We start from the raw sequence: 18,219 nt of genomic DNA, 5'->3' as shown, positions 1-18,219 counted from the left end.
TATTTTAAGGGTACACGTTATGACGCATGTGCGAGTCATGCTGACCAGTGCGTAAAAATAATGTCGCGTCTGCGCGCAGCTGACTGAAGGCGGAGGTTTCTCAGACGCTCGCGGCTCGTGTAGTAATCGCGTCGTTACCATGGCAGCAGAGTTAGTAAACTCCCCCGTTGCCATCGGTTATCGATCCGCGGAAGAATCGCTGGCGCGTGACTGATCTGAGGGAGTCCTTCGGCTTGACGCTCCGCGACGCGGCGCGCGCGTGCGTTACCGGGAGACCGAGAGAGGATCCGAGGCTCCAGCTGTTCTAGAATCGATCGGGACGCGTTATGGGGACGTTCGGGAGCGCCGCGGCCGGCCTGGATGAGGAGGAGGAGGAAGAGGAAGAGGAGAAGAAGCGCAGGGAAGTTGAGCGTCTTCCTCCACTGCTCGAGGACGAGGTCAGTTTGATTGATTGATTGACAGGTGATTGACAGGTGATTGACAGTGTCTCACGAGGACATTCTCTTGTAGAAATGCGATATCACAAATGTTAAATATTACTAACATCATATAATATCAATGAATCCCCTAAATATTCAAATCTGCTATATAAAGTATTAAAGCACTGACCAAAAAGTACCAGTATATATTGAATAATACTATCATCGTATACTTATATAATAAAATATAATATATAAAAAACATTATTATATATAATATATTATATATTAACGATTATTATTATTATACTGTATATGCAAAATAGGTATTCAAATATACTATATGTTTTTACATTATGAACGTATATAAATATAAAAAATAATATGTTATTAAATATATGTAAAATACAATGTATAAAATATATATTTAAATAATATATTAAACATTAATATTAAAAAAAATTTCACATACACATTTGTTCTTGTTACTATGGTAATACCATGTATTTTTTTTTTATTATTTTATTTTTTTTTTACTTTGGTTATTGTATATTGTATTTTTTATGTTACGTGGTTATTATATTATTTTTGTATGGTGGTACTACAGTACTTTCAGTGAAAAGATTTTGGTTTGAATATGTTGCGATTTTGTTTAAAATCGATATATATTTTATGTAAAAATTAGAAATAGTCAATGTTTCAGCGAGGAACAAACATGTTAGAATTTTCCCGAGATGCCACTGAAGATGACTTCTCATGGTGACCCACTTATAAACACAGGTTCTCATGACGTGATTGTGCTGTAATTCAGACCTGTGAGGTTCAGGGACAAACTTATGTAGGCCGGTGTGTGTGTGAGATTGTAGGGAGGTTAAGGAGAGACGCTCTGTTCTCACGGGAGATCGTCTATTTACGGGTTTGAGCCCGTACAGCTGCATGAGACGTCAACTTTATGCACTATAAACGCATTATTGTTCAGCTCCAGTGATGAGATCTTGAGCTACTGGTGAATAAACATGCTCTTTTCTCTGAGAGTGTAGTCATGTGTTAGTCTGTTGTGTTGCAGTAACTAAAAGTGACAACAAAAACAGTGCAACCGTATCATTTATTCATACTGCAGTGCATGCTGGGAAGCTAAGAGCCAGCATTGCAATATAGACGTGACATTATTACACTTAAAGCTGCAGTGTGTGATTTCTGTGCCTCTGTACTGTAAATACAGTAAATACTGTAAAGGGATAAGAGAAACTGGGTCAAGCCTATGTGCAGCACAGAGAAAGGTTTTTTGGCCCTTTGTGTGAAAAACGAAGGAGTGTGAGTGGTGTCAGGTACACATGGCACTGGTGTGGGAGTGTGTATTATACAAGTTGCATATAAGGAATATGGTGGCAACAAATTTTACAGCATCATACTCGACTTTCAACTCTCTTGGCCCTGTTGCACAATGAGTTCACAGTAAACCGTATGAATTATAACGCAAAAATGAAACCATTATTACCATAGGGAAATACTGAGAATTAGTATTTTTTTAACCGTGGCTTGTACGCTAAAAACATCCCCCGTCTAAATGATATTTAGACAAATATTTAGTTCTGTAATTCGATCAACCCGTCTAAAATGATATTTAGAAGATATTTAGTTTCTGTTAAGTTACTTATTTACTTTAATCAAATGTTTGAAAGTCATCTCTGCAGTTACTTGTATAAAAATCTCCAATGTATACTGTAAAAAAATAATATATTAAATATGTTTTGAAATATTTTTTTAGCAATTTGTTTGTTTCTTTAAATATATTTAAATATATATTTTTTTTTATTTAGTATTTTTTTATCTAATTTGTGTTTATTGGTTATTTATTTGTTTGTTTAATTTATTTATTTGCTTTATTTTATTATTTGTATTTTTTTATTTATCCAATTTATCCAATGGTTTATTTTGATCTAATATTTTAATTATTTTTAATTTTATTTTATCTCATTTTAAAATATTTTAAAAAGCATCTGTATTACTTGTACAAAAGACCCCATTTATTCTGTCAAAATTAATATTTAAAATTACTATTTAATGTATACTATTATTTGGAAAATATTTCGTTTCTATTCAGTTACTTTATTACATGTTATTTTTATACTCACTGTTATAGTACTCTGTTTATTTATTTATTTTTATTTTTTTTATTTTTTTTTTTTTTATTATTTTTTTTTTTTTATTATTTTTTTTTTTCCCTCTAACTTTGATTATTTATTTTTTATTAAGTATTTTGTATTATTTGTTTATATTTAAACTTTTTCTGTAAACAAATTTTTCCTGTAAATATTTCCTCAGTTTGAAAGCTCCTGGATATTTGGATATTCATTAGGAAGCAACGGAAAATCCAAGTGAGCCGTTTCCATTTAAACATTTAAAAGAGGCACAAAAGACATTTGTTAAACCAGCTCTAGGGGATTCTTTTATACGAACTATGACATCATCACTGAGATGGCTTGTTTTTTGGATCTGAATCAGATCCTTCGGAAGCAGCAATATTCATTTGCTATTTATTAATTGCGATTATGCAGCAGCGCAAAAGTCCTTCAAAGATCATCTGCAGTAGTCTGCTTATGACTCCATCGTGAAGCTGCCTCTGTTATCAGTCATGATTTGATTATTTCCTTATACAGGAAAATGAGTATGCATGGATTTGGGTTGCAAACATATTATAACTGCATACAATGTCCAGCATCAGTCAGTGAGTCGCTTTCTTCAGGTGTGTGAAATGTATTTAAAACCGTCTTGAGATGAAATCATACAGTAAACGCACAGCTGTCCTTCAACATATCTGCCAACACACGTTCCCCCATGGAAATGAGTTTAGGAATTGGAGCACAATTATGTACAGATTCTGCTGACATCATAGTGGAACTTATTACAATCTGTGCTTTGTAATCTGTGGAATATTCCACAAAAGTTAATAGGTCGCTATGGAGACGATGGAGTTTTGTACTGTATGTGTATATAGATATAGATGATTTAATGTTTTTGAAAGAAGTCTCTTCTGCTCACCAAGGCTGCATTTATTTGATCAAACACAGTAAAAATTGTGAAATGTTATTACAATTTACATAACTAATAACATGGTAACATAGTTATTTACATAACTATGTGAATATACTGTAAAATACAATTTATTGCTGTAATCAAAGCTAAATTTTCAGCGTCATTACTCCAGTCTTCAGTGACGTGACGTGACATACAGCCAAGTTTGGTGACCCATACTCAGAATTGGTGCTCTGTATTTAACCCATCCACAGTGCACACACACACCGTGAACACACACCTGGAGCAGTGTGTATCATTTATGCTGCGGCGCCCGGGGAGCAGTTGGGGTTCGGTGCCTGCTCAAGGACACTCAGTCGTGGTATTGCCGGCCCGAGACTCGAACCCACAACCTTAGCGTTAGGAGTCAAACTCTCTAACCACTAGGCCACGACTTCAGTGTCACATGGTCTTCAGAAATCATTCTAATATGCTGAAACATCAACACAGTTGATGAAACAGTGATGCAGTGTTATTTTACTATAATATAACTATAATTGTAATATATATATTAGGCATCGACCGATTATCGGCGCCAATATTAAGCTTTTTTATCAGCTAATCAGTATCTGTCATTTACAAAACCGATTTGCTGATAAAATAATTCAAAAGCATTTAACGAAAGTTTTTGTCAGAGCCCTTGATATTCTTAATTTTGACATTACTTTTAATTTTTACACCAGACATATATATCAGTTCAAAATATCGGTTAGCTGTCTACTTGATCTGTAATAATCGGTATCGGCATCTGCTACTAAAAACACATCGGGTTAACCCCTTACAATATAATGTATATAGATATATATATATATATTATATATATATATATATATATATATATATATATATATATATATATATATATATACACACACACACACATAATAAAATTTTTGTTTTAATTTTTTAGTACATCGGTTATTTAAATGTTCTTATTTAAATAAGAAAATGTTGCTACAAAATGTGTTATATTACATATCAAGTACAAATTTTTTTTTTTTTATATATATAGTGTGAATTTTTGGGTTCAATTTTATTTTTAGTTGAATATAATAATCCTGTTTTGCTGCTCCATATTTTTGTGGAAACCATGATACCATACTTTTCAAAAGTTTAGTGCAAGTAAGATTTTTTTGTAATATATTTTATTAATCAAGGGTGCATTAAACTGATCAAAAGTGACAGGAAAGACATTTATAATGTGACAAAAGATTTCTATTTCAAATAAATGCTGTTCTTTTGAACTTTCTATTCATCTGTGAATCCTGAAAAATAAAATGTATCAGTTTCCACAAAAATATGAATGTTTTCAACATTGATAATAATCAGAAATGTTTCTTGAGCAGCAAATCAGCATATTAGAATGATTTCTGAAGATCATGTGACACTGAAGACTGGAGATTCAGATATGATCACAGAAATACATTTTACAGTATATTCACATAAAAAGTTATTTTAAATTGTAGCAACATTTTACCATTTTTTACCGTATTTTTTAATCAAATAAATGCAAATGATGAGCAGAAGATACTCTCCAAAACATTAACAAATCATAATTATTCAGAACTTTTGACTGCTGATGTGTGTGGGTGTGTGTTCACTTGCATTTGACTTTTGCTGTTATGCTGTTAAAATAATTAGTGCTTTTCTTTTTCTTTTTGCATTAAACTAGATAAATGCAAAAATAAATTGTTTTCAATAGTTTTCAATAGTTTCAAAGACGTTTGAACCCATACATGTGTGCATTTGTGCATGCATGAGTCTGATCTCTCGGTATGTGCTCTCATCCTCAGGAGAACGTGTCTCTGGCTGATATTCTGTGTCTGCGGGAAGGTGGGCTGTCGGAGCAGGAGTTGTGGGCGGTGTGTGTGGAGTGTGTTTGTTCTCTCCAGAGCATTGGCCTCTCTCCGCTCTTTCACACTCTCTGCGTTACGCCCGACACGCTGGCCTTCAACACTCACGGTAATGTGTGCTTCATGGAGCAGCTCAACGGTGAGTCACCAGCTGCATGAGTCAAACTAACACTCAGCCTTTAGTTGCAAAACATTGGTTTAAATGCATATCTCTAATGGACGGTTTTGACAGACATGTTCTTTTGAAACCGAGAGCGCTCTGTCTTCTTCATAAGTGTGATTTTTCATGTGCACCTCACATGTGTGACACGCTGTGCCATTGTAAAGATAATGGATGCATTCGTTTGCATAATGATTAACAGATACTACACCCTCCCACGAGTGTAAAAAGCATTAACTGATATATATAATTATTTATTGAATTGCATCTGCGCCAATTAGTTTGATCACATAGCTACTTTAAACAGCTCCATTAAGCCTTTAGCCCAAAATAGCGCATATTTAGAATGATAAATTCTCATATGTTCATGCTAGAGGTCAACCGATAGTGGATTTTTACCGATACTCGATACCGATTAATCAACCGATATTTTTACAAATAATTGAACGAAAACTGAAATAGTGCTTTATGAATAAAAAAACCAATACTAAACCATACTCTGTACATGAATAACAATATTATTAAATATTAATCATATATTGACATTTAAGTACATTAACTAATGTTAACAGAAGCAACTTCAAAATAAATAAATAAAAATATTAGTAGATGTAGAAATTAACACACTCCAACTAGTTTGCCATATTTAAATCTCTGCACAAAGGCAATAGCCTTGAAATTATATACATATGGATATTATATGTATACTCTCACACTTACATAATTAAAATAACAAAATATGGCAAGTCGCATCACTCACTGGGCAAAAAGTGCAGCGCCGCGTCGATAAACAGCCAAAGGCTTCAGTGATTCTGCCTCTAGAGGTCACTCTCGCTATTGTAGTGTGGAATGGGAGCTTATCTTCCATTTCAGCAATGGACACAATCCGGAAAACTATTGGCATGGATTTTTTCCGATAGCCGACAGCAATCAATTATCGGTGCCGATTAATCGGCAAAACCGATACATCGGTCAACCTCTAGTTCACGCATAATTACTTTACAGAGTGTTAATGTTCCGCTAAATTATATGTTCTGAAGTTTTTGAGCGTTCTCTCCCGTCTCACTACAGTCACACATAGTGGGGCAGAAATGTCATCAAAATGATTTAAAAAAAAATAAAAATTAGTTTCTGGTTTTTTAAGTTATGTTTGTTGTGTTGTTTTTATATTATGGCTATGGTATGGGTCTTTTTTTTGTGATTATCTGCACTATTGCAAATGTACAATAAACAACATGTTACTGAGTAACTTTCAGACACAAAATTCTGTTTTGCTCCATCAAAAGGAAAGTGGAACTAACAGCAGAAGTGCTGCATCTCCGAGCAACACAGTGTTTTGTTCCTCAGCGTTACAAGGAGCAGTAAATGATTCAATCAGGCTATAACTACAGCGTTTGTGAAGTTAAATGAATCATAGCTTTTTAAACAAACCAGCTGATTTAAGGATTCAACTCAGTTACTAAGACAGTCACCAGCTGCCACCTACTGGCGGTTTTATTTTCTTATTTAAAAAAGTAGCTTCTTATTTAATTTTTGCAATAATTTAATATTTTTACAATTAAATGATATATTTAAACATAATTTATGCAAAATCCATCTAACAATGATATTATTATTGTTTTATATAACAAGAGTAAAATTAAAATACTCATATTTATGGTTTTTGTTTTTGTTTTTTGTTTTTTTGTTAAACCATAGAGCTTTTATTTTTGCAGAAAACTGCAGGGAAACGTTTCTATTTATATCTTTCTCTTTTGTTCAGATTTATAAATGCTTCTCATTACAAACTCACGTGAAAACATCATGGTGCGTCAGATTACAGTTTTCTATAATACAGTGCAGTCTTTGTGATTTGATCAGTGCGGTAAACCATATTGTGTTCTGAGGCATTGTTATAAAAAAGCCACTGGCCAACAGCGTTTCATTTAGCTACTCGCCAGTGCTGATTTTTACTCACATTTGACGCTTGGTGAGTGTTAATTATAAGCCCTGGTTGTTCAACAAATGCGCCATCCTGTAATACGTGAAACATTGTCACTGTATGTTTTCCAGTGTACCACTTCTCTAAGCCTGTGAAATCACTAATGTAAGTCCAAAACCATCAAGAAAAAAGATCTAGATCTGCTTCAGGGCTCACAGGTGAAGATATGACTGAGAACTATATAAAAGCAACCAATGGTTTCATCCTCTAACCCATTTCTCAAAGGCCGCTCCGCATGCTGTCTAAATATACCGGTGGCGTAACCCTGAGGAGATTCTGGAGGATCTGACATACTCCAGAGGAGAAAGCCTGGCCTATTTCAGCCGCCGAGCTCTGCAGAAGCGTCTGGAGGAGAATGTGAATCCTCAGCGTGGCCTAGTTAGACTAGGACTCACTTACTTATTCACAGAGAGAAAGCAATGTAATTAAACATCAGCGCCAGAGCGTTTGATCGTTCTGCGCTTTTGTGTCTTTCCGAGAGAACTATTATTAGAGTACATGCATCTGTGCATTTGCATTCATTCATGTATTATCAGTTTGTGTGTCTTCTAGCTCTCATGAGTTTTTATAGGTGGCTTTTGCATGGAGATGCATCGCTCAGATTCGACTGTGTTTGTGAAAGTGTAAGAATCTAGTTGATTTTTCTTGTTTTGTCCTTGTTCTCAGATGATCCTGACGGCTGTTTTGTTCCCCCAGAGTTTGATAAGACTGGAAGCACATTTGAGGTGAGAAAGCATGAATCCAGCAGCTGCTTGAACTTGTAATAAACATGCGTTACAAATATATGGTCGTAGTGATAACTTATCCTGAAAGACCAACACAGAAGGCATATAAAAAACACCAAGGTTGTTATATTAAATAAAAACAAAAATAAACATTTTTGTTACTTGAAATACATGTAAAATAATTGTTGAAATGAAATAAAAAATAATGTATTTAAAAATAAAGTGAAAATAAAATGTATTTAAAAATAAAAATAAAATATTTTTATTTAAATTTAAAAGTATTTAAAATTATCTTTAATCCCATTTTCACTTGGTTTAACATAATGCTAAAATAAAATTAAATAAAAAATTATAAAAAAACTTTATAGACAAAAAAAATAGTAATGACAAAACAACAAAATTGCTAAAACTTTAAGAAAAATTAAAGTTAAACAGAAAATACAAAAATAAAAAAATAATTCAAAATATTAAAATAAACTATAATAGTATCTTAATGATGCCAAGTGCGATATATAATTGCATTAGAAACAAAGATTATTATAGATAACAAAAACTAATACCATGAAAAAAAAAATTAATTCTGTTACCTGTTTAAAAACATACGTAATATTAATTAATTAATAAATTAAAAATTAATTAATTAACTTAAACTTAAAATAAAATAAACATGGGAAATATAACAAAATAAAAAATACAATTCAAAATATTAAAGGAAACTATAATAGTATCTCAGTGATATAATTAAATATATATATATATATATATATATAATATATATATATATCGATCTATATAAATTGCTTGTCATGTATTTCATTCTTGTCATGTTTATTGCATTAGACACCAAACTTAAAAACTTAATAAACTTTATTTCATCTAATTTCTTATTTATTTTAACATGATGTTCTAAAATCACTGAAATAAAAATGTGTATAAAAACTATCAAAAAATAACTATTAAAACTGACAAAATACAACACAATTACTAAAAATGTAAATAAAATTAAAGTGATGTATTTTTAGGAATATTATAGATCATAATATATCTATAATAGGTGTGTGAAAGATGCTGATGAATGTGATGAGCCGTGAACACACAGACATGATATTATATGATTCGAGAGCCCGGAGGAACTGTGATCTGTGAGCCAAAACATTCAACTTCCAGCTAATTACACACTAGCATAAAGATATTCATGCCATAATATCATATGCAAACAACCCACTGGCTTCAATATTATATGTGGTTATAATCCATAACACTGTACTGTTCTAAACATCAAACGTGTAAGAATCACGAGCCAGAATAACTGGAGGAGGCTTGTTGTTTCTTTGTTGGATGAGAGATCTTACGTAATGTTTCTTTCAGGGAGAAGGAACAGCTTTTTATTTTAAAAAAAGTTTAGGGTGTTTTTTGTGATGTTGTTGTTATGGTGTGTGTTTTAGTGTGGTATATGAAATCATGTTTTTTTTTATTGGGTATTTGCCACATTTCTGATCTTGTTTTGATGAAAAAAGGCTGATTTATTTACTTCAGCTTTGATGGATAGTGCAGACGGCTGGATGCTGACCAATAAAACAACTGATACATGAGAAGAAAATATCATCTGATCGAATTTTTTTTATTTTTGCATGTTCGTAACATAATTTTAATAATATTTGTATTTGCATAATCAGAAAATAATAGTTTTTAGTATGTCGATTACATAATTTTCATAATTTTCCCATTTTAATTGTATTATTAATTGTTATACTTTAATATATTTTTATTTTGTTGTGTAATTATGTTAATTACATAATATTTTATACTTCGTTTATAATTTTTTTTAAGATGAAGGTAGTCTTTTTTTCTTTTGATGTTCATAACATAATTTTAATAATATTGTTTGCATGTTCATTACATAGTTTTGAAACGTTAATTTTATATTTTCATATACATTTTATATATTATTTTTTTATTTATTGCATGTTTATAGTATAATTTTAATGTTTTTGCATGTTCATTGTCATTTGAATCATTTTGTCATTTAATTTTAATAAAGTTATAATTTTTAATTTTATACGTAAAATTATAATTCATATGTATAACTTTTTTAGCATAATTTTATTTATTTATTTGCATCTTCATTACATAATTTAAGTAACTTTGTCATTTTAATTCTATACATCATATACTTAATGTTTAATTTCATGTGCATTGCATTATTTCGCTCATTTAATATTTCAGTTTTAGGGTGACTTTTTAATTTTTTTCGGACTACAGAAGAAAAATAGCCTTTGTTTCTCTCTCTCTCAGGGTCACATGTTCTCGTTAGGCTCCACCCTGTGGGCGGCGCTGGATTCCGTGTCGGAGGCGGAGCTGCAGGTGGAGTTGAGTGAAGAGAGCAGGTGTTTGCTGAAGCAGATGCAGCGAGAGAAACCCGAGGATCGACCGCGACTCCAGGTTCAGCACAGTCAATATTATTAATACTTCATATTGTTAATATAACATAACAATTTACATACATTTTATATTTGCATTAAGTTAAACTAAATGAAAATAGTAATGTTGCTTTGGCAAGTAGGTGAAATAAAATAAGTTTAAGCTTTTTTATATATTTTATTTTATTTTATTTCAGTTATTGTCTATTTTATTTCAAGTAAAAAAATGTTTTTTTTTTTTTTTTTTTTTTTTTTTGTGTGTGTATATATATTTATATATATACATTTAGTTAATGTCTATTTTTTTTTCAAGTAACAACGTTTTTATTTTATTTTATTTATTTTATGGTTTTAGTTTGTTTACTATAATAACCCTGATAAGAGGCTTGATGAAAACAGACTCATTCTGAAGTTCCATGACTTTCTGTGGAGATTTCAATAACTCAACATGAACTTTTTAAGGATGATTTGATTTAATAAAGAAGCAGATTTTCATCTTTGTTTAATGATATGTGAATTATATTATGTCTTATTCTGATGAGAACAAATCCTGGCGATCGTGTTCTCCTGTGTGATTTGAGAGTGACTGCTCACACTTACCTCTGAGTGCATTAGCAATGTTTCTCAAATCTGTCCATTAAATTGAAGTGTCCACCTAGTGGTTATTCAAGACTAGTGCAGCTTGATTCTCAATATCCCTCCAGGAAAAATAAAATATCTGTCTAATCGATTTGCTTTGTTTCCTGTGTCTCTACAGCAGTGATTCCCAAACTTTTTCTGTCACCCCGATACTTAAAGTTAATACTTAAGATAATAATTTAACAGCAAGTTTGCTCACGTTTGCATGACATGCAGGTAAACAAATAATATATTGCATGGTTTTTAGTAAGTTGTTTTTATTTTTCTTTTATTTTCTTTTATGTTATTGTATATTATTACATATATTATTTTAAATTATTTATTTTAAAATTATTATTTTTTATTTTTGTTTTATTTTTTATTACTTTGTATGATTTAATTAATTTGGTTTTTTCAATAAAAAAACAAAAAAACTTGCAGCACAGTTATTATTAGTTAACTAAAGCTAAAACATTAAAACGTTACTAGACATAGACTGTAAGGTAAAAATATATATATATTATTTAAAAACTAAATGTAATAAAATAATAATAATGATATTATGATGTTTAAAATGTTTAAATATATATATATAACTCATTGAATAACTAAATGGAATATAATAGAGGAGAGAGCGAGAGAGAGAGCAAAAAACACAACAAAAAACTGAAACTTTAATAAAGTAATTCAAATCTAATTCCAATATATAATAAAAATAAATAATAAAAAAGTACCACGCTCTCTCACAAACTGTAGTGAATTTTTTTTTTTTCATATTTCACATATCAGAGTATTTACATATCATGATTCATCAAATTAGTCCTTGATCTTTTGAGGTGAGAACTTGATGAAAACATACTGTAAGAACATTTACTGACACTAAACCGCAAAGTTGACTCACTTCTGAACCTCCAGGACTTTTGTGGAGAATTCAGTAATTAAAATGTACAATATGAATCGTTAAGGGTGATTTGACGTAATAAAGAGGCAGATTTCTCTCTGTTGTTTAATGATATGTGTGAGTAATATCGTCTCTCTCTTCAGGATATTGTCTCTCAGGCGGAGGCTGTACTCGGTGACGTCTCGCCTGCGGTCATCTGCCGGAAACTCTCTGCGATCGGCCGAAGAGTCCTGTCCATCGAGTCCGTCGCTGCTCTGCAAGGTGTGAGTTCACAGCTGTCTCGTAATGCAGCACATCTGATGCATTGTGAGGGAATTACAAGGGTTTTGTGAGCTGATAATTAAATCCAAAAATGTCCACAAAAAAAAAACAAATAATAATAATAATTGTAAAAGTGTCTTAAACAATTTTTAACAATTCAAATTAAATGCTAAAAAAATTAATAAATAATACAATTATTTTATTTGTTTTACCTGCATGTCATTTGAGTATTAACTGACATCAAAGAATAATAATAAATAATGTAATAATAAAAAAAAAAAATGTTTACCAGCCTGATGTGACCATTAACTGATGTCAGAGAATAATAAATTAAAAATAAAATAGAAAAATAATAATATGAATATTTTATTATTAACCTTCATGTCAATGTGACTATTAACTGACATCAGAGAATAATATTTTTTTTTTTAAAATATTTAATTAGTTTACTTGCATATAATGTGACCATTGTTTTGACATCAGAGACTAATAAATGATATAAAGTAATACAAAAAATATTTTATTTGTTTTACCTGCATGTCATGTGACCTGACATGAGAACCATGAAAGTGCACATTTTTTGTTAAATTATTAAAATATAAACTTAAAATATCAAGTATGTTAGCTTGAACTTGGCTCGAACTTGATTTTGTGAATCACTGATCTAGTATCTTGGCTCGGGTCAACTCTTTCTGTCTGTTCACAGATGGATGGGAGAAATCCCGTTTCCAGTTTCTGGATCTCAAAGCCTCGAGATCGAACTCCATGGAGCATCCCGCCGGCGATCGGACCATGATGAGAAACTACTCCTCTGATTCATACGACGGTGAGGAGCTGCTGCTGAGGCGCAGAGGTCTGGTCTGGTCCGGAGGTTCGGCCGAGCTTTCGCCGGACAGCAGGTCTCAGAACAGTTCTCCGGTGCACAGGAGGAGTCAGGAGAGGAGGCCCGGGAGAGCCAGGAGAGCCCTGAACCGCTCCTGCTCCGTCCCGGACTCCAACAACCCTCCGGCGCTCTGTCCTCCGTCCCACGCACCCATCAGCATGATGATGGCCGACCTGTCCGAGATCACGGAGAAGGAGAGCTGGAGCGGGAGCCTGCGGCGGCCCAAACCCAGGGATTCAGACTCGGAGGGAGAGGAAGAACCCGACGCATGCGAGACGGATCAGACTGAAGCTGCGGGTGATCAGACTGAAGCTGCAGGTGCTCGAAGCCCCGCGTCATCCGAAGACGGAGAAACTAGCTCCCAACCTCGTCACCAGAAAACTGTGTTTGTGCCTGAATGAGGAATCTCAGAATCAGGTGCGTTTGTTGACGCAAAAAAATCCAAATATGATTTTTTTGTTCATTAAAGGCGAGACACTTCAGTTAAAGCCATTGTTTTTTCATGCAGTTTTTAAATTTTGGGCTATTTCACTTCCATAACATGTCTTCTGTGAATTGAGCCTAATTTACGTCATGCAATAAAAAAAAAGGTAATTGGGACTTTTTATCTCACAATTTTAAATTTATATCTCACAGTTTTTACTTTTTTATCAGAATTTTGCATGCAATTTACTCACTTTTTAGTTTTTGTAAACATGCAATTCTGAAGTTATTTCTCACTTTTATTAGTTTTTTTCATGCATTTCTGAGTTACATCTCAAAATTCGATTTTTTTTTTTTTCAATTCTAAATTTATTTATCACAATGTTGATTTTTTTTTGCAATTTCTGAGTTTATTTCATCAAATGTTAATTTTTTTCAATTCTGAGACTTTTTTTCTCACAATTAGATTTTTCCTTGCAATTCTGAGTTCATTTCTCACAATTAGATTTTTTTTTTCTTGCAATTCTGAGTTTATTCCTCACATTTGATTTTTTTCTCGCATTTCTGAGAACGAAAAAGTCTCAATTGTGAGATACAAACTCCAATTATGAGAAAATAAGTCAAAATGAGTGAGATATAACACATAATTGGGTACAAAAGACTTATAATTGTGAGATATAAAGTAAGAATTCTGAGAAGAAATTGTGAGAAAAAAAATGATTCCCTGATGGTAACTAAAAAAACAGACTTTGCAAGATCTAAACTCCGAAATCCGAGAAAAAAAGTCAGAAGATTGTCACAGAGCATAAAAAGTTGCAATTACTTTTTTTTTTATTCTATACTTTATTTTTTTACAATACTCTTCCATATCTTTCCAGACTAATGAAAGAAAACATTCAACATACATATTTAAATGTTTATTTTATTGCACTTTATATCCTTGTTGCATCTGTAGATTTCAGTTTTATTATGTATCTTTAAATGCTGTAAGTTTTTTCTCCACTCCAGTAACACGTACACACACCAGACTTTACAGGTTTATTCCTATCTATATTCTGAAGGATTTTACTGAGGGATTTGTTCATATAACGTTCGCCTGATTAATATTTAACATTTCATTCCTCAAACATGGTGAAAATTTGTGTTTTTAATTGTATATTGTAGTGTCCTGCCTTAAACGCAGAACTAAATGAAGCACTTATGTTGATGTAAAATGAATAACGTATATTTTGTGTCTTTTTCTCAGTGGATCTCTTTGCGAGAGCTTCTCTCGCTCTCTGCTCAGCCGTTCTCAGTCAGTGAGCTCTGGGCTTTATGCTACATGTGTCTCTCCACGCTACAGACCTACATCGACCTCCCAGGTCAGTCGTGCACATCAAAGATACTTTGCTTTGTCTTTATTTAGCTATTATGTCCATAGTAACGTTACACTGATGGGACAGTTCACCCAAAAATGAAAATTCTGTCATTTATTCACACACTTATGTTGTTCCAAACCTATATGAATTCCTTTCTTCTGTGAAACATTAAAGAAGATGTTTTGAAGAATGTTGTTAACCAAACAGTTGCCGGTAGCCATTGACTTCCATTAATTGTATTTGTTTATCCATAATATGGGAGTCAATGGGGACCGGCAACTGTTTGGGAGCTGATGATATTTCATTTAAAAGCAGGGTTGCAATTTTCCTCCCAGAAATTCCCCAAAATTAAAAATAAAAAAAAAAAAAAAAGTCGAAGAATTCTGGAATGTTTTACCAGAAGGTTTCCGCCTCTCTGCAACTCTATTTAAAAATCTTTTCTATAATTTTTTGTTTTTTTTGTTTTTTTTTGTTTATGCATGCATTGTTTCAGCTGATTTTAATTCAGGGACCTGATAGAATATTTGTAGTTTTAAAAATTAATTTGTCATACTAAAGGAGTAAAGTGAACATCGAAAGACTTAGAAACATGATCAAAAATGAAATAGTAATAATAAAATTGTGAAACTAGTATACAAAACAATTAATTAATGCATACACTACCAGTCAAAAGTTTGGAATAATTAAGATTTTTTAAATAAATTTCTTCTGCTCACCAAGGCTGCATTTAACTTGGGAAAAAAATACAGTAAAAATTGTGGGATAGTATTAGAAATTTAAAATAGCTGTTTTCTGGGTGAATACCCTGTTAAAAATGTAATTTATTGCTGTGTTCATAGCTGAATTGTTCCATATAGAAATCATTCTAATATGCTGATTTTTTGACTTATATAAATTTTAACCAAAAAACTTTAATGTTGAATCAGAAAATGTCTGTTATTTACCAAGTACCCACGTTCAGATTGATAGAGAGTGCTACCAACCATCTCCATTTAACACAAACTAATACCAGTATTTTTTAGCAACTGTTTTGCTCCACGTTTACATGACCTCTGTGATCCGTGGCTCCTGTTGGAGAAAAATAACTGTGCTGTATTACATTAGACTACCTGTGTCTGGACTCTGTGTATGTGGGCTGTGAAGGAGAGATGCTGTTTCTGAGACCTAAAAACTCAGGTACGAGAACTACAGAACATTCTCATTACCATCACAACTCTCATTTCCATCAATGAAGAGTCAATATTAAATCAGAATGAGCTTTACACTTTAGAACAACACTCTCCAGTGAATGCAATTATTATAATAGTAATTAGTTCATTAATTCTGTTCATTTTTGTCCGTCTCACTCCTCCTGTGATGCATTTTTTCTGGCTCCTGAGTTTCAAGAACATGGAATTTGACAGAAAAGGGTTTGTCGCTGTCTAGTGACACAGTGTGGGTCTGTTTGAATGAATGTGATTTACAGTGTGTTTTGCTCATCTGTAGGCGTGTGTGTATGGGGTAGCAGCTGTCGTCTGGGCTACAGCCAAGTTTAATTTGTCTCCCAATCAAAAACTGGCCATGCCGAGAAAACTCAAGAGGCTTCTGCTTGAGATGGCCAAAAGAACTCCAATCGAAAGACCATCTATTGAAATGGCGAAAAAGGTATGGGATTCAGGAGGGAGTCATTCCCATTTAAAACTACATGCTTACACGGGGTGTCCCATATTTCACTCTTTCACTCTAAAGCATAGGATAGATTATGTAGAGTATTATATTTCTAAAAAAACATAAAAATCAATTTTGTCATGTATAATATACTGTTTGCAGAATTTTGATATAATGTTTAAAACTCTATCATCTATCTATCTATCTATCTATCTATCTATCTATCGGTATCTAGCGATCTGTTGACAGTTTGTTTTTTATAATTATTTAAATTATTTTTTATATGTTTATTATCAATTATGTTTTGTGTATGTTATACTTCGCAAGACTATATATATATATATAGGATTATATATATATATATATATTATATATACTAAATAGACATATAAATACATATTGTTTTTATATGAAAAATTAAGTCTATTTTCAGGTATGTATTTTTGTATGTATGTATGTGTATGCATAATTAAATTTATTATAAAGAAAATTAATGGCTATTTTATAGCAATTATGGACATATATATTGTTAAAAAAGTTAGAAAAAAAATTAAGGCCATTTTTATATATTTTTATAAGCATTTTGTTCAGAAAGGATGATTTTAATTACTGAATTAAAGTAATAAAAAGTTATATGCTTTGCATTACCATAATGCGAATTTGGGGCAGAATTTAGTGTAAATGTCATGAGATTTATGTCACAAAGTAATTAGACTGTTAATGGCCATAAAATAGACTTTATGATCATTAAGACTCATTAAGATTTTCTTTATGCAGTCCAAGCATTTCTTGTTTTTTAAATCCAAGAAAAACATGCTCTGTTCTCTCTTGTAACACCATGGCACCTACCATTGTGCATCCAGGCTGTTACCTGGGCTAATGTGCTTTATGTTTGGCTCTTATATTCTAGCTCTTTGCCGTGACTACCTCTCCCGCCAAGGAGGAAAAATGCCGAGAGCGTGTGGACCCAGATCATCAGCCGAGTTCACAGGTGAAAGCGTCACACTTAGTTCACATCAGAGGATCTCAGCAGTCACGCCTTCGTGGGCAGGGGTTTCATCAGTCCTGTGATCTGTGTCTTTTCGGTTTTATAGAGTGTCCCTGTGTGTTTCACCCAGCCCTGTGAACCGACTGTCTGGCACAGAAAACATCATCTCTGCTTCGGTTATCAAATAGTCATGGGGACTGAGTTTTGTCATGAGAGTTACCCTCAGGAATGTTTTTGCTCAGAGGTTGATCTTTCAGCTCTGGAGACTCGGCATTTGTGTTTAAGGCAAGGACACACCCAGGTGAATAGGGTGTAAAAAAACAAAGCTAATATTATCATCACCATACTTCCCCAGTTGATTGATTGCATTAAGAAGAATTTGTATTACAAGTTTTCTGAATGTTATGTTTAAATATGCAAACAAGGCACTAAATAATTAAATATGCATTAATTCATTTGCAGAACAGAAATCCAAACATCTCGGTTTTTAAAAATTCATGTTTTGAT

The 18,219-nt window shown here is 32.4% G+C and overlaps 2 protein-coding genes and 1 long non-coding RNA gene across 3 annotated transcripts in view; all 3 read left to right on the top strand.

Annotated features, from left to right (window-relative positions):
* The window catches only part of LOC109074198 (kinase non-catalytic C-lobe domain-containing protein 1), a 182,638-nt gene that overhangs the window by 135,876 nt on the left and 28,543 nt on the right, over positions 1-18,219 (top strand).
* Positions 37-13,628, top strand: LOC122147328 (kinase non-catalytic C-lobe domain-containing protein 1-like; the record flags this gene model as incomplete). The annotated part of the gene is made up of 6 exons (XM_042769629.1): positions 37-437; positions 5,288-5,486; positions 8,155-8,213; positions 10,509-10,655; positions 12,296-12,413; positions 13,120-13,628. Coding segments are annotated over exons 1-6 (1,143 nt in total), but the record flags the coding sequence as incomplete, so codon positions are not given.
* Positions 13,658-16,253, top strand: LOC122147297. Its single transcript, XR_006161569.1, has 3 exons — positions 13,658-13,713; positions 14,966-15,080; positions 16,182-16,253. It is a non-coding gene; the product is annotated as an uncharacterized LOC122147297 (long non-coding RNA).

Source organism: Cyprinus carpio, chromosome A13 (genome assembly GCF_018340385.1).
Source record: "Cyprinus carpio isolate SPL01 chromosome A13, ASM1834038v1, whole genome shotgun sequence".
NCBI lineage: Eukaryota > Metazoa > Chordata > Actinopteri > Cypriniformes > Cyprinidae > Cyprinus > Cyprinus carpio.
The sequence above is the reverse complement of the archived record's forward strand: the minus strand, read 5'-3'. Positions and strand labels throughout refer to the sequence as shown.